Below are 22414 nucleotides of genomic sequence, written 5' to 3'. Positions count from 1 at the left end.
GAAGTACCTTTTTGTGGTCAAAAACTTCAGCTTTTCCCAGATGTGGTACATTCAACTCAGCTGAGACATAAAGCCTTCTTGGCACTTAAACCACAGGTGATTTTAATAGGGTTCTACTTTCTTGTTACGATTCCCCTGTAGATGTTTACCTATTCTGGGAACTGTTTGGGCTCCTTTTACTAAGGTGCGTTAGCGTTTTTAGGGCATGCACAAGATTGACTTTTCAATTGTTATTTTGCTTGTTTCTGATTTTCTGTAATCATGAAACAATTTAAAAATTTTAAAAAGAGTTCATATTTACCATGTAAGGAGTTGATTCACTAGTGTGCGCTAAGGCCCTACTGAAGCCTAAGTTAATTGAAGAATGCCGTTAGAAATGGCAAAAAACAGTAGGATTGGAGCGCCTATTAGCACCTAAATAAAAGGCATCGGAGTTGTGCCTAAGTAGGCACTTTCGGCCACCAAAAGTCAAAGTAGTCGTAGCCAATGCCGGAAAACCATGACTTACATTTCTGGCGCCTATCTTTGCCAGGGGATCTCGACAATAGTGTTGTCCAGAAAAATCTAAAGTTTGAGAAACTTTACTAATTGAAGTTTTTCCCATTAATTTGTATGTGCTTGATCACAAAATATTTTTGTATAATTTTTAGACCCATCCTGGGGTCACTCAAAGCCAATGAATAGAAGCACCACCAAAATCTATGTTTTCCCTTAAAATGGCTGATAATTTTGCACTAAACAAGTGATAAAGCTATAGGAACATAACATAGTAGATGACGGCCTGCCTTTCTTCCAGGATTCACTAAGCCTATAGATCTGATCCGATCAGTGAGTGAACCGATCCAATCCGTGGCCATGGGGCTTATTCACGAAGCGTCCTCTTGCAAATGAGGGTGATCGGAATCACGCCCCCAACCGACCGCACGGATCATTCTCCAGCAATCCCGACGCATGCGCAGACCATCTTCTTTGCTTGTAGATGGTCTGCGCATGCATTGGCCCACTGTGCCCGGCAGAGCTGGAAACTTTTTTTTACATTATTTTTTTGGCAATTGTTCACACATTTTTACTTTGCAAGCCTGCGGTTTTAACCCGCTTTAAATCCGCTGGTTAAAACCACGGGCTTGCACTGCGGGGAAGGGCAGGAGAATCAGGGCAGAGAGCAGGACGGTGAGTCGGGGCAGAGAGAAGGGCAGCAAGAGTGGAGAATCAGGGCAGAGAGCAGGGTGGCAGAGAGAAGGCAGTCGGAAATGACCTGAGCGACTGGTCCTCAGCAGTCACTTTTTTTTTTGAATGGCTAGCCCAGTCGGTGTACCTCATTTTTTTAGTGAATCGCTTCCTGCCTACATTTGCATGCCATTCCCCCTCATTTGCATGTGCATATCAGATCGGAGGTTGATCGGCACAAAGGTTAGTGAATCGGGTCGGGGAATAATCGGGATGCAAAGTGGTTGGGATACAATCGTTGTTCTTAGTGAATCTAGCCCATAGTCAGATCTTTAAGTCTGTCCTCGTATACTTTATGATGAAGACCGCTTACCCTTTTAATAGCTATCCCTCTGGACCGACTCCATCCTATCTATATCTTTCTGAAGGTGGACTTATACTGAGCCACTATCACCACCTTTCCCTACTGGCCTTTTATCTCCCTATGCACCAAAGTATCCTGGCTTTTCGTCATCACATTTCTATCTGTTTGGTTAACTTAAGATCATCAGATATGATCACCTCCAAGTCCCGCTCTTCTTTCGTACAAAGTAATACTTCACCCTGTATACTGTAGCTTGGGTTTTTGCACCCCAATGTAAAACCATGCTGCCTTGGGTCCTGTAATCCACTGGGTTCCAGAGCACTATTCTCTATTTTAAGAAGCGTTTTCATTAATTTACTCACCACAGAGGCCAAATTGACCCGCCTATATTTTGTTTTTGTGTAAAGGGACCACATCCATGCTTCTTCAGTCTTCTAGGACCACTCCAAACTCTATAGAAGCATCGAAAAGGTCAGACAGCAAAACCTTTTCTAAATTCCATCAGTACCCTGGGATGTAGCTACTCATTAATACAGTGTCCTGAAAATCAGAAGTTTATCACACATCCATTCCTATTAGCATTTATTTTCTGCAGTCCTACTCCGGCCTTCCATATTTGACCATAGAACTGAAATATTTATTAAGCAATTTTGTTTTATCCTCAACTTCTACCTATTGCTCCCCTTCACCCTTAAGTCTCACAATGTCACGTTTGCACTGCCACCTATCACCAACATAACAAAAAAATGCCTTGTCCCCCGATTTTACCTTATTGGTTATTTTTTCTTCTATTTCTTCCAATTAAGATTCTGTGCAACATTGTGCTCTTCTCTCTGAACTCACAGAACTATGTGAAATATGTAAACAAAGGTCAATCACAAATGTTTGCAGCAGCAATAAAATGGCAGAATTTCCAGTAAGGGTAGGTCACACTATTTTATCTTGAGAAACATAAGATGATTAGAATGCCTTTACTAAATGGGGTTCTAATCTAATCTAATCCTTCATTTGATATACCTTATCATCCCTGCAAAAGAGAGCTCAGTGTGGTTTACATTATGACTTTGCATAGTATATGTAACTGACTAAATCATTTGGTTAGTATTTTCACACAATTTGCCTTCTGCCTATTTTCTGTACGCAACAGATCAGTGCACATTAGTGCAATCTTGTAGCAAATGGTGCATACTGTTATTGCTGCAATCAGATAACAAGTAGAAAAAGCATGTAGAGCATGGATCACAGAATTGTTTCCAACCCCTACGTGTGCGTGTGCCTCTGCACGTAGATAGATATACATAAGATGAGAAAAAAAAATAATCCCCTACTGTTGAGGGTTTTGGGGGTTTTTTTTGCAGCTTTCTCAGCAACCGATTTGAATTTTAATGTGAAATTTCACATACTTATTTAGTGATCACAATTACATATTACGATTAAACAACACATAATTATCTTAAGCTATGTTGATGTTACTAACATTTTAGCATTACTACCTTAGAATTTTTGCACATTAAAAATGCTCGAGCTAAAACACAGTAAAATAACGCCATTCAAGTGATACGACAATATGTCAGAATTTCGGAGTCTCTGTAAATATACACAGGGCCAGATTCTGTAACTCAGTGGTTCTCAACCCTATCCTGGAGGACCACCAGCCAGTCAGGTTTTCAGGATAGCCCTAATGACTATGCTTGCAGCAGATTTGCATGCCTCTCACCTCCATTATATGCAAATCTCTCTCATTAATATTCATTAGGGTTATCCCAAAATCCCGACTGGCTGGTGGTCCTCCAGGACAGGGTTGGGAACCACTGCTGTAAACGGCACCTGAATCAGCAGCTGCCTACAAAACTGCTTGTCAATCATGCTTAGGCGCCGTTTAAAGAATCACTTCCAATGGCGCCTACAAGAAAACATAGGATTTTACTGACCTACATTGCAGATGCCTAAGTTCTTAAGTGAATCGCACCTAACTGCACCTTAAGTTCCACTCCACTCCTAACCACACCCACTTAGGCGTAAGGCGCCATTAAGAATCCTGCTGTAGATGTGATAGCAGCATCTACTTGTTTTAACAAGCTTTTAATTGGTTTTAAATGGCATGGTCAATTACTGCACCAATTAAAACAATTAAGTTAGGCAGTGGTAAGGCACCTATCACCACCTAACGTATGATGTCGTTTATAGAATATGGCCCAAAGGGCCTGATTTAACTATGCGTCCTGATTTTAGGCGGTGGTAAGTGTCCTACTGCCATCTGGTTGTCAATCAGCACATATGTTTAAAATAAAAAAACAAAAAAAAACGCAGGCAAGGAAAGACACCCACATTGTAAGTGTCTGTCATGGGTCTAGGTAGATATGTAGGGACACTTAAACATGCCCAAGGTGGTTTCGCCCGGAAGTGGCCTTAGACGTGTTTAAGTGTCCCTATGCGTCTCTGTAGGCGAGGGACAGATGCCTGAAATGTAGGCCTACAAAATGCTGGCCTACATTTCCCAACAGTAAAAGTTGACGTCCAGCCATCTGAGCTGATCGTGGCAGGGAAATTTCCCCCCTGATTAGCTGAGCTAGCAGGATCCCCCCCTCCCCCGAAACCACAGCTTTAGGGAGTCCTGTCAGGTCAGCTGATTGGGGGAAAATTCCCCTGCTGCGATCAGCTGAGCCGGCTGCAGCAGAGGACCTCCCAACACACACCCCCAAGATCAGCAGGAGAGATGCCTACTCCCTCCTGCCTTTCATCCCCAGCACTCCTCCCCTCTCCCAAAATCAGTAAAAGAGATGCCCACTCCCTTCTGCTGCCAGGCCCCCTCAAATCCTCAACATCCCAACCCTACACCTCTCGAACCACCAATACACCACCTCGATACCCCCTCTCCAAAATAGAGGGCCTTCTCCTTCCCAGTGCATCCTGAGATGCACCACAGAGGGGCCAAAGGCCCTGATTAGCCCAGATACCTAAGGCCTCTCCCATAGGATGGGATGCACTCCCACAGGCCTAAGGCTCAGATTGGCCCAAATACCTAAGGCCAAATCCCAAATGAAGTATAATGAAACAGAAATCTCCATTTAAATATACTCGTCAAAAAGAAAGCTGCTCATTCTGAAAAGTTCAGTTTTTAGAAAATCAACCAATAGGAACAAATTGCTGCATTATAAAAACCATCATATTCATTGTTTAAAAGAAAACCAATCAATAAGCCAATTTTTGAAATTGAGAAGACTATGCATTATACAAACTGAATGAGAAACAAAAGCACACGACGTATAATAGATATAAGGAAAAAAGTATCCAGATAAATGCATCACTAAGATATATCACAACTAAGGGCTCCTTTTACGAAAGTGTGCTAGCGTTTTTAGCGCACGCACACGATTAGTGTGTGCTATAGTGCGCGCTACCTGAAAACTACCGCCTGCTTAAAAGGAGGCAGTAGCGGCTAGCGTGCACTAAAACTGCTAGCACACCTTTGTAAAAGGAGCCCTAAGACTATTAATAGAGCACATTTGTAAGGAAAGGCTTATACACTTCAGTTTTCATATTTAGTTTCCGACCTTAAGATCATTAAAAAAAAAACCCACAAGCATATTGTCCAGAATGTGGATGATTTTCAGGGCAAAAGGTTGTTGATAGCACTCACAAGGGGATAGAATTAATTGACCTCTTCAGTTCTACCATAGAGGAGGAGAGATTTAACAGCTACTGGATATTTTTAAATGTGGAAATTGTATATCTTGCAAACAAATGATAAAAGACAAATTTTCACCCATTAGCTCTTTAATTACTATATTGCAGTTTTTTCTACTAATAAGATGTATACAAATTCTTTGTCCTTGTAACTTTCCCCCTCTTCTACAAAGCTCTATGGGCTTCGGGGCTGTTAGCGTGCGGCAGCTGCTAGCACGGCTTTGTAGAAGAGGGGGTTAGTTTATAATTGTGAAAACAAGTGTAAAACTATAGAAACATTTGGCTGAACACAAATGTTTAAAAAAAAAATGAATGCAAGCCTTTAGTAGCATATTGCCAAATTGTAGGTCATATTTTCAAAAATCAAAAAGTTTGTGTGTCATGTCTTTTGTCTATATCCTGCATAAAGGAAATATTGATTGCCATCTGTTGCAAGAACAAAAATTGTTTTTTGATCTGAACACTGTAAAACTTTTTGATATAAACCAGGAGATTGATCATACTGCTTTTCTATGAAATTTGTGGGGGCGACATTGTGATTTGAAGTATGTGCTGTTGGTTTTTTGTCTTTTATGTTATATATGAAGATCTACTCTTTACCACTCTAGTAAATCAATCGTTCTCCCATTGTAACCCCCGTTTATAAATCTTTTGTAAGCCGCCTTGAACCGCAAGGTAATGGCGGAATAGAAATCCTTAATGTAATGTAATGTAATATGCCATGCCTTATATATATTTTATTTATATTTATTATTTTATACATTTTATATTTTTTTTATACACATTCATATTTTTTATATCAATTTTGTGGTTAAGCATTTGTGAGTGGTCTCTTTCCTTGTTCGAGCTCCATATACACCTGTAATTCTTGTTATATCTCTCTGTATGTGCATACATGAACGCTCTACTCCTTGCCCACCCATTTGCATTTTTGTGACATGTTACATATGTGCGCAATTATGGATTAGGGCTTAGGTGCCATGCTTCCCTGCCACACAGGCATTGTACACTCACATAAATAAGTGCTAGTACGAGTGTTGTACATTAATGTGTGGATGGGGTATGTAACTGCAAGCAGCCAGTTATAGAATTGTCCATCACAGAACTATAAAGCTAGTTCAAATATTTAAAGCATGTAGATTTCAGACTGTCTGCACTGGGAAAAAATCTGTGGGCACATTTAACTGCAGACTTTCCACTATATGCTTTCTCTCCTCCACACCTCATTCCCTCCCCCAACTTTTTCTTCCTCTCTCCCTGACCTTTCTTTCTTTTTTTCTGTTTCTCTTCTTTCCTTCTGTTTCCCTGCCTGCCCCCTTTCTATCTTTCTCCCTGCCGTTCCCCAAGCCACTGCCACTGCCATCGGGGAACAGGACCCACCAATGGATAACAGGCCCCAAAGCCGACGCCGACGCATGCTCTCCCTGACGTCAATTCTGCAATCGGAGAGGAAGTTCCGCCCAGCCAGGCAGCGATTGGCTGGCCCGAACTTCCTCTCCGACTGCAGAATTGACGTCGAGGAGAAGAAGACTTATCGGCTCGATAGATTAGATCGCCAAGACAAAGTGAGTCCTGGGTGATTGACTCACTTTGCCTTGGCGAGCTACTGGCGCCCCTGCCTTAGAACACTGCCTAGGACCCTGGGGGAGCCCGGGCCCCCTGTCAGCTCCGGGCCCCTGAATGCAGGACTGGTAGTACTGCCCTGATGGCGGCCCTGCGGCACACCAGGCAAGTGTGCCGCGGAACAGCGGTTGAAAAACACTGATATAAACGGCATGATGATGTACGGGGCAGGATTTATTTAGATCTCAATCTAAAGTGCTTGTCACTTCAATAAATACTTGCCCGGAGCCATTGGTCAACCCAAAGGTTCATACAGGCTCGTACTGAATAGTGTCTTCAGTTTGATTGATTTTCTTGATTTTTTTTAAATTTCCTTACATATCTTGTTTGTAGGATTTAGCTGGTGGTGCATTCTCTCATACCATTGTTGGTTCAGATTTATTTGGCGGGGATTGTATTTTTACAGTACCAGTTTTTAGTGCGCATATATGGTTGGGCAGACTGGATGGACCATTCAGGTCTTTATCTTCCATCATTTACTATATTACTATGATACTATAAAGCTTTCCACTTGAAGCATACCAAATTAAGTAAGTTGAACATACTCACAATTCGATGGTTCTTGAAAAGATGGCAGACAATGTAAGAAGGATGCACCCAAAAGGACCAGCTTCAAACTGCAAAAATAACCACTGCTTACTTCTGCGTTCATTTGAACTTTACATTTACCGCAACTGGAAGGGTACTGTGGCACTGACACGTTCAGTTTACATGAACTATGATGTGTAGTTAGAGCCAAAAGGTAGATTATCAACAATGACATAAGGAACATAGGAGATTAAAGTACCAACAAGAAATCCCAGAATTTACAAAGGATAAAAACAAAGGCAAGTGATCCTTGATTACATAACAAAGTATAGCGCAATATTTTTGGTTATCATTTGTAAGGAAATAAGATATCTGATCATGAGTGTATAGCTATAAAGAACAAAGCAAATGCAATTTATTTTGAAAGAAACTGCATTGCACTCTTTATGACAAATTAATGTGATACTATATCAGTGTTTCTTACCTGAAGCATACCTAGTCATTTGGGTTTTCAGGATTACAACAATGAATATGCGTGAGATAGATCTAAAAACAGCAAAGACCCATGCTATGTAAATGTCTCATGCATATTTGGTGATCCTGAAATCTGAACTAGCAAGGTGTATGTCTAGGAGAGGTTTAAAAAGCACTGATTTAAGGCACAGTATAACAGTGATTCATGATGCTAACCTACTAAGGCCTCTCTAATAATATAGGAAAATATAGGCCACATTTGTATATTAGATTAACCAGCCATGTGTTAAATTTAATAAAATTACCATTTTTTTATTTATATTTACAGCCTGATTCAGTATTTTTTCCATATGCCCAGAATTGGAGAGATACTTGTATGAATCAGGCTCTTAATCCATTTTGTGACATACACATAGCAAAATATTCAAAACCTAATCATATTTGCCTTAAAGCACAGGTGTCAAAGTCGGTCCTCGAGGGCCAGAATCCAGTCGGGTTTTCAGGATTTCCCCAATGAATCTGCAGCATATTCATTGGGGAAATCCAGAAAACCCGACTGGATTCCGGCCCTCGAGGAGGGACTTTGACACCCCTGCCTTAAAGTGATATTTTATTTTATAAAATAGATGATGTTTTAATATCTAATATTTTTACAAAAGAACAACAAACTCAAGTGAGGATGCTAATACATAATCAACTCAATAACAAAAAAAAACATCCAATATTATTCACAGCACTATGTACTAAAAATTGGAAAAAAGACCTCAAGGTGTAATAGGAGTTGAAAAAACAATCTCTCCACATAGACTTTCCTGCTTCAATATTACACAAATTTTGAAGCAGGGAGACACATCCTCACTCTAAAAAACTCCAAAGGGCAACTATCTACGAAAGGCAATTGATCATATAAAGTGCATAATCCAAAGTCTCATAAAGTGTCTATAGCGCAGCTTTCCACATTAAATTTTGACAAATGCTCGAAAAAAACCATGCCTACTTATCTTTTTAAAGTATCCTAGTGCTGGACTTGTTTTGAAGCAGAAAAAAAATCGCCAAAATGAAGCCAATGCTTAATATAGAAAAGTGGTCAAACTAGAACTGCAGCGTCTTCTTCAAATGCCCATTTCCAACAGGGCCCCGTTTCGTTATCCGCTTCTTCAGGGAAATGCCGAACAGTCACAACCCCGCTTCACCTTCTGTGGCTCTCACGCTCCCATGAGCCACTTCCCGGTTCTAAGGTTTTCTAAGCGGTTTTACAATCAGGTACTCAAGCATTTTCCCTATCTGTCCTGGTGGGCTCACAATCTATCTAACGTACCTGGGGCTATGGAGGATTAAATGACTTGCCCAGGGTCACAAGGAGCAGCGCAGGGTTTGAACCCACAACCCCAGGGTGCTGAGGCTGTAGCTTCAACCACCGCGCCACACAGTGAGATAGTGGAGGAGTGAAGGAAAGGGGTGGCAAGCTGTGAGTAGACACAGTAAAAAGAGGGAAACTGAGGGCTGAATAGTAAGAAAGAATTTAATTTAGATAGAGGAAGAAAATAGAGAAGGAAGACCAGAGAAGAAAAGGAAAGGAGGAAAGGAAAGGGGAGAGAGATGCCAAAGAACGGGGAAGGACACAGAGATATCACATCCGAGTGAAGGAAATGAAAAGAGACATGCTAAAAAAAAACCACAGGGGGGGGAGGGAAGAAGAGATGGAAGGAGAGAGATGCCAGACTATGGAGGGAACAGAGGGAAGGTGATGGATGCCAGACCGAGGGGGGGGGGGGAGGGGGCAGGAGCAGAGATGGCAGAGGGAGACAAATATTTTCTGGAAGGGGCAGACAGTGCATGGAAGGAAGAGAATGATGAGAAGATGAGGAAAGCAGAAACCAGACAACAAAGGTAGAAATAAATTTCTATTTGTTTTATTTATTTATTTTTGCTTTAGGATAAGGTATTATTGTAGCTGAGTTGATAATTGTTTATTAATAGAAAATTGAAATGATGATACTGTTTATTGAACTAATTTTAATACATTTTTTACAAATTCAGAGACCATAACTCCTTTCCTCAGGTCAGGACAGGGATACTGTAACAGCAGTATAGTTTACTGATCTGAAGAAAGAGGTTTTAACCTCTGAAAGCTAAGAAAGAAATGTATTAGTCCAATAAAATGATGGGCACTAAATTTTCTTCCCGCTATGCCCCATGCCTCCTACCCAAATGCAAAATATAAATTGGTGGGCTTCTCAAAGCCCTGCCAGCTGAAGATCTCTTCCTCTAGGAAGGAAGGGGAGTTTTGTTCAGAGGTTACAGAAAAGAAAAACTGTACACTGGCACTGGTATGGTAATCTTTGATTTTGAATTTTAAAATAAAAAAATAAAGTGGAAATAAAGAAGTAAATACATGGGGGCAGGGCATGGTGTGGTGGGGCGGGGCAGTGGGGCCCAGTATACTTGTGTGCCTAAGGGCCCTCGACGAATTAATCTTGCCCTGTATAGAAGTTCCAGGCAAGGAAAGAACTGAAAGTTAGGTGATACTTTGCTTTGTGAATAAGTGTAAATATATTTATGTTTTGTTACAAGTCTAGCAGTGATAATTAAACAAACGTTAGCAAATGTATTGATAAGACAGTTCTTGTAGTTAAAGTATAACTTTTACACAACTGTTGTTGGTTTATAAAAGACAAATTCTTCCTATCCATCTAATTTTGGCTTTCAGTTTCTATGGATTTGTACCAAATGTCAAAAAGAACTTTAACACAAAAAATTCTAGATTATACTTTTCCGTACCTGATGAATGCACTGCTGAAGGAAAACAGTCATATCTTCAAAATTAGTGAACGTGTGCAGCAGCAGCTGAAAGAAGACATTCCAAATGAATTGTAGAAAATCCTACCATAAGCTAGAACCAAAAACGTTACCACAGTTCTGTTGTGAAACGTAGACATCACTACATCAGTCAAGCTTCTCTGGATGTCAGCTCAACATATGCTATCCAAAACTAGCTGAGAACGTGTTCAAATAAATAAATAATGGAAATAATATCCCTTTTTGACCCAATGAAACAAAGCACAATGCCAGACTATTTACTATGGGCTCCTTTTACTAAGGTGCGCTACCGTTTTTAGCGCGTGATTTAAAGGAGCCCTATGACTTTTTCCCTTGAGATGTTCTCAGTCTTGCCCCAGAAGACATTTCACTATCAAGCTGCTGAGAAGAATCAGCAGTCAATACTGTCGGTTCTAAGTGGGCAACAAGGAGCAAAGGTACACTGCTACAGATGACAGAAGGACTGAAGAGTGCTAGCTTTGTGCCATTGATCACAGCAGGAGCACAGGCCAAATGGAAATCGTCTATCTTGGGAATCACATGCATACTTGACAGAAAAGGTGGTGTGAAAGAGAACCAGAAAGTTTTACTATGCAAGGATGATGAAGAGAAGAAGAAAGAAAAAATAATATAAGTCACTATATGGGTTCTAGTATTCCTTCTATACTGTACAAGTAGCCAAGGGAGTAGACTGGCGGAATCAGAAAAACTACAAGTAGAGGTTTGCAGTGGCAGGCTATCACATTTAGGACTATACTTACTAAAAGCTCTGTAGCTGCTCATTTTTTAAGCTTTTTCTTTACCAATTTCCTCATTTTATCATAGTTGCCCTTTTGAAAGAAAATAATGCTAATGCAGTCGATTTGATTAGTGTTTTTATTCCAATTATTAATTCAAATTTGATCACGTTACAATCAATTACCCCTGCTCTAGCAAGCGTGTTTGTGGCAGATTTTACATAGAAAGACCGTGGAGGGGCATAATCAAAAGGGATGTCTAAGTCCGTTTACGTCCATCTCGCAAATCGTCCAAAGTTAAAAAGAGCCTAAGACACATTTTCGAAAGATACGTCCAACTTTTTTTTCTTTCAAAAATCGTCTAATTATATGTCCTGCCGATCTGATCGCCCAAGCCACTAAATCGTCCATCTTTATACCACATTTCCGTCCAACTTTCTGTCCAAGTCCAAAACACCTAGAGCAAGCCCTGTTGGACGTGGGAGGGGTCTGCAAAGTGATGGACTGCACACCCAGACATGCCACCTAAATAGTGGGGTACCTTACAGGGCAGCACTGTGAACTTCACAAAAAGGATGCCATGGCTTCTCCTCACTACAGCTCCTTTATAGGTGACGGTGAGCCCCCCAAACCACCTCCAGAATCCCCTGGACCACCCCAATAGCCCATATGGCTGCAGGAGCCACTTATATGCCAGTAAAAAAAGGGTTTTGGGGGTGTATAGGGCAGTGCACATGTTTCAGTATCAATGCAGTGATTACAGGGGCTTATGGGCATGGGTCCTCCTCTCTATGGGTCCCTAACCCACCCCCAAGACAACTTAAGCTGCTTCTGTGATGGACGACTAGGCTTTCCTATGCCAGGCGGCCAGGTGATGGTGGTCTGGAGGCTGAAATTTAAAGTTGTGAATAAAATTTTTATGGGGGTGGGAGGGGCGTTGGTGATCACTGGGGTAGTGTGTGGGGATCTGTGTTATGTGTTTGCAGTGCTTATCTGGTGAGTTTAGGTGGGTTTTTGTGACTTAGTCCATGTTTTACATGGTCTAAGTCACAACGTCCAAGTTTTGTCTAGGCTCTGTTGTTAAACTTTCGGTTATACATGCTGTATGACTAAGTCTAAGCCAGCCCACATCCCGCCCAACTCTCGCCCTCGACACGCCTCCCGAAACGCCCCGTTTAGCTTTGGACGTTGAGCGGCACTATGAAGGCCTAGGTCGTTTTAAAATACGTCCAAAACCCGGTTTTATTATCGGTGCTTGGACGTTTTTGAGAAATGTTTGTCCAAATGCCGACTTAGGCCGGTTTTTGGACGTTTTTCTCTTTCGATTATGAGCCCCATATGGTTTATCCAGTCTGCCCATCCATACCATCTACTATTCCTTCTGCTCACTTAGAAATCCTATGTACTTGTCCCAAGCTGTCTTGAATTGAGATGTCTTCGTCTCTACCACCTCCATGGTTTCTCCACGCTTTCCATGAAGCAGTATTTCCTTAGGTTACTCCAGAGTCTATCCCCTTTTACCTTCATCCTATGCCCCCTCATTCCAGAGCTTTCTTTCAACTGAAAGAGATCACTTCCTTGTGAGTTTATGCTAAGGAGCTATTTAAATGTCTCTATCATCTACTCAATCCTGTTTATATTTTTTTGAAGGTGCGGTCTTCTCTTTAAAGATGTATCTATTCGTCAAAATTTTTGTGTGTTTGTGCTGGTATGGCACATACACATTTATGATATTTTTGTTTTATGGAAAGGTTTTAAATAGTGAGTTAAATGAATTACTACCATCCCACAATTAAATTTGATGATACCACTACCGCATTCCTGAACACGAGAATTGATTGCCAGAATTGACAAATAATACTACCAGTTTATGAGAAACCTACAGAAATACTATTTTGCACTATGACAGTATGCATCCTATAGATGTGAAATCTAGCCTACCTCATTGCTCACATTTTGCATTATTGCAGGGTACATTTTTCTTTATTGTATGGGTTTTATTTTGTTAGCGTAAAAGTTGTCAGTCAAAATTTATTCTAGACAGATGCTAAAGGATGTTTGTAACAGATCATTTTATTATTATTTTGAGTTATATTACAAGATATAGCTAAACCAGCTAAAAAGGATTCTTTATTGAAATATACCATCATGTCTTATTAGGAAAAATTGGAGAATACTAACCACTCATTTTTATCTTGCATTTAAGCAATTATGATAAGAGTATTGAAATAAGGTCATAGCAAACATGGCCACTGTTTGATTTCTTCTGAGGCCCAAGGCATCCCACAATTGTAGACTTTCAAACAGAATGACTGTTGCCTTGAAAATATGCAACTAACTTTCAATCTTCCAGTGTGATTTATCTAGTGTACTATACTTGCAAGCTATGCCATGTGAGACACATGGATCTCTTTGCTGAAAACGGTTGAGCCATATGGACTTAACTAACATGTTGAATGGAATTATTTTAATTAAATTTTGATATTGGATAGATTACATTTTTTTTGTTTCAGGAGCTCCTGTTTGCTGATTGGTGGTTTTGAATGATGGCATCTAGTATAAAGGGAACCATCTTGGAAATAGCTTGTCTCGGTATGATGTGAACGTGTTCCTCTTTTTGTAACCTGAAGCAAAACAAGGAGCCCTTGCAGGAAGTTTCAAAATTATGCATTAATATGAGATAGTGGCACATATCTGCTCTATTTTATTACTGTATAGTTGCAATTTTGATCATTATTATACATAAAGACACATAACTGAAGACTGGCTGGCAAGCTCTGGGCTCCTTTTACTAAGCTGCAATAGTGTTTTTAGCGCACGCAGGATTTCAGCGCACGCTAAACCCGTGCTACGTGGCTAGAACTTACACCAGCTCAATGCTGGTGTTAAGGTCTAGCGTGCGGGGCAATTCAGCACGCGCTAAAACCGCTATCGCAGCTTAGTAAAAGGAGCCCTTTGTGTTTTGAGTTTTCTGACTTTCGGCAAAGAACCATTTCTGGATTTTGCTTTGGAAATTTTAAACAGAGTTTTTTTACCAATTTAATGTTTTAGTTATGGGTCCTTTTCTCCACCTATTGTGATCGCAGGACCAATAATTGTATAGGTTCAGTGGAATTTAAACCCTAAACAGATTTTTTTTTTTTCTAAAAAAGGAGGGCGGAGTTGAACGCTGAGATCCTGTACTTTAAACTTTTGAATTATTTTATAAAGTTTTTGTTTATGACTGATTAGCTGTAGGACTAAAACAAAAACATTGAGAGTAGAGAGAAAACCACCCCAAATTAACACTAAACCTTTTCACACCACCAAAATGTCATCAGACAAAAGGGTACTAGAAAAAAAGACCTCAGTACAAAAAAAAACCCAAAGAGGCAGGTCCATGTAATAGTTCAGGAAGTGGACCTCTCAAAACATCATCAGTTCTCAAAATTACTCCATTCCACCTAAAGTGCAATATTCAAATATATTTTTTACAGGTATACTATTCAAAAATAGGCTAAAATGCGTATCTTATATAAAAGTACCTCTTATCTTCAAAAAGAAATCCACTAGATATTGTGTTATATCAAATGAGAGCTCAGTGCTGCTGATACAGTTCAAGTTCCAGCTCGGAGTCACTTCTAAATACACCAATGATATTACTGAGGACAACTTATAAATTGAAATAGTAGTTTAGCTTTTACTTAGGTTTGAGGCTTTTTTTTTATTAATAATTGCTTTTTGGCCTCTGATGGAACACCCATTGACTAATAATTAGTAACAATTACTATTATTTTGCGGTGCTTATTAGTTATCCCACTAGGCCATTTGAAGGATCTGCCCCCGCCCCCCCCCCCACCCAAGAGAATAAACTGACAATTCTTATACGATAAGGGTTCATCACATAAAGGTCCAAATCTCCCACTAGTTGCATAAAATTCACTTTAACAGCACAGAAACATCCTCCAGATCATTTCCTTCTATCCCAACGATGCCTTCCAATCCTCTGCCTCCACTGCCTTTTCACTGGCCAAATACCACAGAGTAGGGCTGCTAGATTTCCTATTTTTTTTTTAAAAAAAGAGGACATCTGGCCCCGTCCTGTTCAGCTGCAGCCTCACCACATTCTGTCTCCCAGCCCTGCTACCACATGAACCTCCTGCCTCCTTCCCTGAGGTCTGCGCTTGCATATGATATCATCATGTTGACATCTGCGCACGTGCAGAGGGCCTCTAGATGCGGCCTCGAGCTCAGAGACTTCCAAAACCTGGACAAACTGCCGGGTTTTGAAAATCCCTCCGGGCACCTGGACAGTCCTCTAAAAAGAGGACATGTCCGGGCTTTCCCAGACATCTGGTAACCCTACCACAGAGAATTTTCAAAAGCAAAACCAATTTAGAAGAGAAACATCCAGCTCATAACATCCAAAACAGATGTCCATCTTACATTTATTTTCCAAACATCCAACATATGAACAGAAAAAAAGAAGACAAGGACATCTGTCTGGCATTATTCTTAGAAGAATGGCAACATAGACATCCCTGCTAGTTACACTGGAGGCAGACAGGACACACACACACTCACGTGGGTGAGGGAAGACTAGAAAACTTAAGATAGAATGTTTTGAGTAAGAGAAATATCTAGGCATATTACCACTGGATATTAGGGTAACATTCTGCTAACTTGTGAAAAAAAGCCAGACAGTTGGCTATCCTAACCTCTTCAGTACAGAAGTGCAAAGTCACCCAGAGATTTTGAAACAGTTCTAGATTTCTTACCTCCCAATTCTCGTGCATTACAAAACTTGCAGCAAAGATTTCAATGGATAGGATCAGGGAGTACAAATCCCACACTTCTTTGGGATGTAAGTTCAAAACCTGGACTGGCTAAAAAGTCTCTAGCCTGGAACTGGACAATTTGGCATTTCAGCAAGTTCCATGCATGTCTCACAAGGTCCCCAAAACATGTGGGCACACAGTATGCACAAAGTTCGCCAATGTCTTAATTTGTTCCTGCCGATGGCAACAGATGTTTCTTAGCAACCAACAAGAAAATCGTCTGATATTTGACATTGTCATTCATTTTATTGTGAAAAAACTAAGAAAATAAAATAAAAGGGTAGAGAAATATTACTACTGCTACAGGTACTACTTATTTCTATGGCGCTGCTAGACGTGCACAGCTCTGTACATTAAAACATTCAAAAGACAGTCCCTACTCAGTAGAGCTTACAATTCAGTCAAACAGAACAAGTAGGGAGGGAGTTTCTCAGGCATGGGTGTTTTACAAGCACGTGAACATAAGAACATAAGATATGCCGCTGCTGGGTCAGACCAATGATCCATTGCGTCCAGCAGTCCGTTCACGCGGGGGTTAGAAGTTAAAAGCAACCTTGAAAAAGTGGGCTTTTAGCCTAGATTTGAATATTGTCACAAATGGAGCTTGATGTACTGACTCAGGCACTCTGTTCCAGGCGTATGATGTAGCAAAAGAGAAGGAATGTAGACTGGAGTTGGCACTAGAGGAAAAGGGTATAGATAAGAGAGACTTGCCCGATGAATGGAGTTCCCGGGAAGTAAGGTAACCAGATATCCGGGAAAACCCGGTTATGTCCTCTTTTTAGAGGACTGTCTGGGTGCCCGGATGGATTTCCAAAACCTGGCAGTTTATCCAGGTTTTGGAAGGCCCCGAGCTCAGGGCCACATCTGGAGAGGCACCGAGCATGTGTGGAAATGACACATCACATGCATGCACGCAGGCGTGTGACATCCCGCTGCATTTGCACCTGCTCAGACTCAGGGAAGAAGAGACGAGGTTTGTATGGGAGTGGGGCTGGAGATGGAACGGGGCAGGGCTGAGGGTAGAACAGGATGGAACTGGAGGTGGAATGGAGCGGGCCACGTGTCCTCTGTTTTGCATGAACCAATCTGGTAACCCTTCCGGGGAGGAGTATAAGGAGAGATAAGACAGATTAACTTTGTGTGTCCATCTATGGGGGTCTGTATGTATGGATGTAAATTCTGTTTTGTGCATGTATGAGGTAGCAAGTTTGAAGGGGAGGGATTAAATTGCACCATGTAGAGCAGTGGTCTCAAACTCGCGGCCCAGGGGCCACATGTGGCTCTCCAGGTACTATTTTGAGGCCCTCAGTATGTTTATCATAATCACAAAAGTAAAATGAAACAGTTTCTTGATCATATGTCTCTTTAGCTATAAATTACAATATTATTATTAAGACTTAGCCAAAAAGAAAGATTTATAAACTATAGAGTTCTACCTCATGCAAAATTGTCATTTCTTTAATAAGACATTAACTCTTTTTTTCTGAGGCCCTCCAAGTACCTACAAATCCAAAATGTGGCCCTGCAAAGGGTTTGAGTTTGAGACCACTGATGTAGAGGTAGTTGTGGGGGAATAGTTTTTGAGGTGGGACATTTGAGAGGAATAGTTTTTGGAGTGTTGTGTCAGCTGGGTGTAAATTAGTCTGTAGGGTTTTTGAGGGGTGGGCACGACAGTTTGCAAACTTGTAGGGCAGTTGGCAGTAGTTTTGAAGAGGAACAGTTTATAAGAGAGTTTTATGGATGGGAGCAGGTTAAGTAGGGTATACAGTTGCAGGGGATTAGTTTAGGTTTGGGGGGCAGTATTCAGAGGTATGGAAGTCAGAAAGTGTAGTTTTCAGGTGTGAGAGCCATTGTAGGGGAAGCTTTCAGGGTCATGAGGCAGTTGCAGGGGGTAGATATTGGAAATTGGACAGGTTGAAGGCTCGTACGACAAAGTAGTTTTTGGTCTCTTGAGGCAGTTGGAGGTGTAGGATGTTTGAAAGTAGGGCATTCCACCTTTTATAAACTGCCTTGCCCTATTTCTTTGCTACAGAAGTTGGAACGGGGAAAAAGTTTGTCCCTGTCTCCACCCCGTCCCTGTGAGCTCGTCCCCATCCCGTCCTCACAAGCTTAGTCCTCATCCCGTCCCCGCAAACTATCTGATCCCATCCGCACAAACCATCTCCCTTCTGTGTTCCTATTTTCCCCATTTCTAATATCTCCCCTCTTTATCTGTATACTCCCTCCTGTGTCCGGCATTGCCCACCCTGTGTCAATATACCATCCCCATGTATCTCCCCTTTATGTCTCTGTCCCTATGCCTCAATGCACATAATTTCCCCTCTGTTTTTGTTACCTTCCTGTGTCCAGATTTCCCCTCTCTTCCTCTTCCACACCAATGTATCTCTCTCCTCTCCAACCTCATCTAGCTTCTTTCCCTCTTTCTCCCCCAGCTTCCAGCATCTGGCTCATCTACCTGTCCTTCTGCCCATTCTCTTTCCTACTTCTCAGCCACTTTGCTTTGGTGTCCTTCCCCCCCCCAAACTCTATGGGAAACTAATATATTTTTTAAAAAAAAGGTTCATTTCAGCTGGATCCTCTGTCCCCAGCAGCAGCCCGCCACGGTCCATGCATCTCCCTCCTTCCCTTGCCTTTACCTTCGCTGACGATTTTCCTCTTAACAGCCGGAGCATTTCCTGAAGTCACGTGCGGCTGGCTGGCTGCCTGAAACTTCTCCTCTGCTCTGACGCAACTTCCTGTTTCCAGTTGCGTTAGAGGAGAAGTTTCAGGCAGCCAGCCAGCCGCATGTGACTTCAGGAAATGCTCCGGCTGCTTGTTAAGAAGAAAATCACCAGCAAAGGTAAAGGCAAGGGAGGGAGGGAGATGCTCGGACTGCGCGATCGGATTTTAAAGTATTTTGTGTGCGTTCCCTCAATTAACTGCGGGGACAAGGCCTTTTACCACTCCACGGGGCGGTGAATGGCCTTGTCCCTGTAGCGACTAGGGTTTTTTCATCTCCATTTCAGCGGGTTACCCGCGGCTAGCCACGGATAACAGTCACCATGTCATTCTCTAGTTGGAACTCCATTTCACATAGAACTGTATAGAAATGCATTTGGGGGTGAGGGCTTATTCATCTGGAAACACTAGTCTGATCTGGCCCATTTTCAAACTTAGAGCTCCTTTTACTAAGCTGCGTTAGGGCATTAATGCATGGAATAGCGCGCGCTACAATGCTGCATGCACTCGATGCTAACACCAGCATTGAGCTGGCGTTAGTTCTAGCCGCATAGCGCAAGGTTAGCGCGCACTAATCTGCTGCCCTTAGTATTTATTTATTTTTAAAATTTCTTCTCTGCTTAATGCCTAAGAACATAAGAATCGCCTCTGCTGAGTCAGACCACAGGTCCATCATGCCCAGCAGTCCGCTCCCACGGCGGCCCCCTAGGTCAATGACCTGTAAGTGATCTATTACTCTAAAGCATTTGTACTGTATAGTACTCCTCTAATTATACCCTTCCATCCCCTTTTCCTTCAGGAATTTGTCCAGTCCCATTTTGAAACCCAAAATCGTGCTCTGCTTTACGACCTCCTCCGGAAGTTCATTCCAGGTGTCCACCACCCTCTGAGTGAAGAAGAACTTCCTGGCATTTGTTCTGAATCTGTCTCTCTTCAATTTTTACGAATGCCCTCTAGTTTTGTTGCCCCTGCCAGTCTGAAGAATCTGTCCCTCTCTACCTTTCATGATCTTGTAAGTTTCTATCATATCCCCTCTAAGCCTCCGCTTCTCCAGGGAAAAGAGCCCCAGCCTGTCTAGTCTCTCAGCACACGAAAGGTTCTCCATGCCCTTTATCATTTTTGTTGCTTTTCTCTGGTCCCTCTCCAGTATCGCCATATCCTTCTTAAGGTACGGCGACCAGTATTGAACGCAGTACTCCAGATGAGGTCGCACCATCGCCCTATACAGCGGGAGGATAACCTCCTTGCTTCTGGTAGCAATACCTTTCTTGATACATAATCATGTATAAACAGACATAGTCAATAATGGCATTTTCCTACCAAATCCTCTCAACTCATCACACTTCTACTAAGACTGGCATATAACTAATAAAAATTTAGATATAACAGATTATCAAATCTAAAATACCACTACCTAATAAAAAGCTTTCACAAACAAATATGGTTTTAGTTGTTTTCTAAAGGACATCTTATCTTTGCATAATCTCAAATATCCTGGTAAGGAATTCCATTTCAGAGGACCCGCCACAGAAATGGCTGCTATTTGTGTTATTTTGTAATGGATTTCACCAAGTCGATAACCTCATGGCAGACTCTGATCTTAACAATCTAGAAGATATATGTATAATATGTTTTTTAACTGTTTTTTTCCCTTATGCCAAGTTTCATTCCATTTTTCTCTGTTACAGAAGCAGGGAATTCTTTCTCCCATAGCAATGGTAAGGATCATTTTTGAAAGGGCTTTTTTCTCTGGAACCCCCCCAGTTCAATATGGCCCATTTTCAAACTCTTTAGGGCAGATTCTATAAATGGGTGTTCTGATTTTAGGCAGTGGTAGGCATCCTATCACTGTCTAGCAACCAATCAGAATGCAAATTTAAAAACAAACAAACCCAAGGCAGAACCCTTACACTGAAGGCATTTGTCACGGTTGAGGGAGAGGAGTCGGGACACAAGCTTGCCCAAGGCTGGGCATGGATGTGGTTTCGCTCGGAAGTGGCCTTCGGCAAGCTTAAGCAGCCCTAGGCATCTCCCTAAGGCTGCGGCAGATGCCTGAAATGCTGGCCTATATTTCAAATAGTTGCAGCTGCTGAGCTGATCATGGCAAGGGAATCCCCTTCTGCGATTAGCTAAGCGGTTGTGGCAGCCCTCCCCCCCATGAATTCTCCCAGCAAGAGGGATGCCTACTCCCTCCTGCAGGAACCTCTGACTCCCCCCTCTCCACCAAAAAATTTCCAGGCACTTTCTGCCTTCATCCTCCCGGAAATTCCCCCCCCCCCAAAAAAAAAAAAAAAAAAAGCAGTGACCCACTTTACCAAACCTATGGGCTCTCCAGTACCCTAAGATCCTCCAACACCTCCTAAACCACCACCCCACCCCTGTACCTCTGTAGTTGAATGTCCAGCTGAAGGGATGCTTATACCCTACGCCGGAAGACCCACCACTCCAAAATGGCAGGCCTTCCCCTTTCTGATTGACTCAAATGCCTAAGGTCCCTCCTATAGGGTGAACAGCCTTCTTATCAATAATCTTAGCTCCCAGCACAGTAAAGTTTAACTCAGTGGAAAATATGTTTCCACTTATGGCATGATACATTACACATCGTATGCAACAGAATAAAAATGCAAGTTTGTAATTCAGAATAGATAGACATTTTAAAGGATCACAAAATACATGGAGATTTGTACTTGAACTGGTATAATGCATACCGTTTCTGAGATTCCATCAGCTTTGTACTTTCCTGCAGGACAGAACTGCTTCCTCCCTGAACACCTGAAAAGGGATTGAAGGAGAAAGTGACATAAAAGTAAAGGAATAATAAATAAAAATATATCCTCCTACTCTAGACTCTCAGGACAAAGTCAAAAGTGATCTCTAAACCTCAAAAGAAAACCGGATGAGCCTCTCAATGAATGTGCATCAATTCAGAAATGCCAAGACAGATTCTTTAAAAATAAAATAAACTCATTTCATACACAATAAACAGAAATTCAGAGTCATATCCAAACTTAAACATCCCTTCAGGAAACAATATTTAAAGGGAAAAAAATGGAATCTAACTCTTCCTTAGACCACAATACTTAATGAGAGAGAGAAATAGAAATTAAAGGGAAAAAATTATAACAATACTATTCAAAGCAAAGGCTAATATACGACTAACAACCCTTGGTCTTCACATTTAGGAGCTTCTACCCTCACCACTGATTAACCCTTAAGGTCCCAAAAAGATCTTACATGATCAGGAATAAAGAAAACATATTTTAAACCCAAATATTTAACAATGCATTTACAGGGGTAGGCCAACATAAAAGTAGCACCCAACCCCTTCATTTCATCTCTCATAGCAAGAAACTGTCTTTGTCTATCCTGTGTAGTTTTAGTTACATGAGGATATAACTATAAGCATTGACCACAAAAAGAGTTCCAGAATTTCTGAAGAACAATTTCATAATAGCATTGAGGTCTTGTTCAAAGAT

The 22414-nt window shown here is 41.5% G+C and overlaps 1 protein-coding gene across 4 annotated transcripts in view; it reads right to left on the bottom strand.

Moving 5' to 3' along the window:
• The window catches only part of MINDY4 (MINDY lysine 48 deubiquitinase 4), a 210635-nt gene that overhangs the window by 77926 nt on the left and 110295 nt on the right, over positions 1-22414 (bottom strand). For all 4 annotated transcript variants that reach the window (XM_033931767.1, XM_033931765.1, XM_033931766.1 and 1 more), the window contains exons 11-13: positions 21647-21710; positions 10625-10690; positions 7391-7458 (exon numbers count right to left, since the gene is read on the bottom strand). In XM_033931767.1, the coding sequence (XP_033787658.1) occupies positions 7391-7458; positions 10625-10690; positions 21647-21710 (198 nt within the window). The remainder of the gene's footprint in view (positions 1-7390; positions 7459-10624; positions 10691-21646; positions 21711-22414) is intronic.

This window comes from Geotrypetes seraphini, chromosome 2 (assembly GCF_902459505.1).
Source record: "Geotrypetes seraphini chromosome 2, aGeoSer1.1, whole genome shotgun sequence".
Lineage (NCBI taxonomy): Eukaryota > Metazoa > Chordata > Amphibia > Gymnophiona > Dermophiidae > Geotrypetes > Geotrypetes seraphini.
The sequence above is the reverse complement of the archived record's forward strand: the minus strand, read 5'-3'. Positions and strand labels throughout refer to the sequence as shown.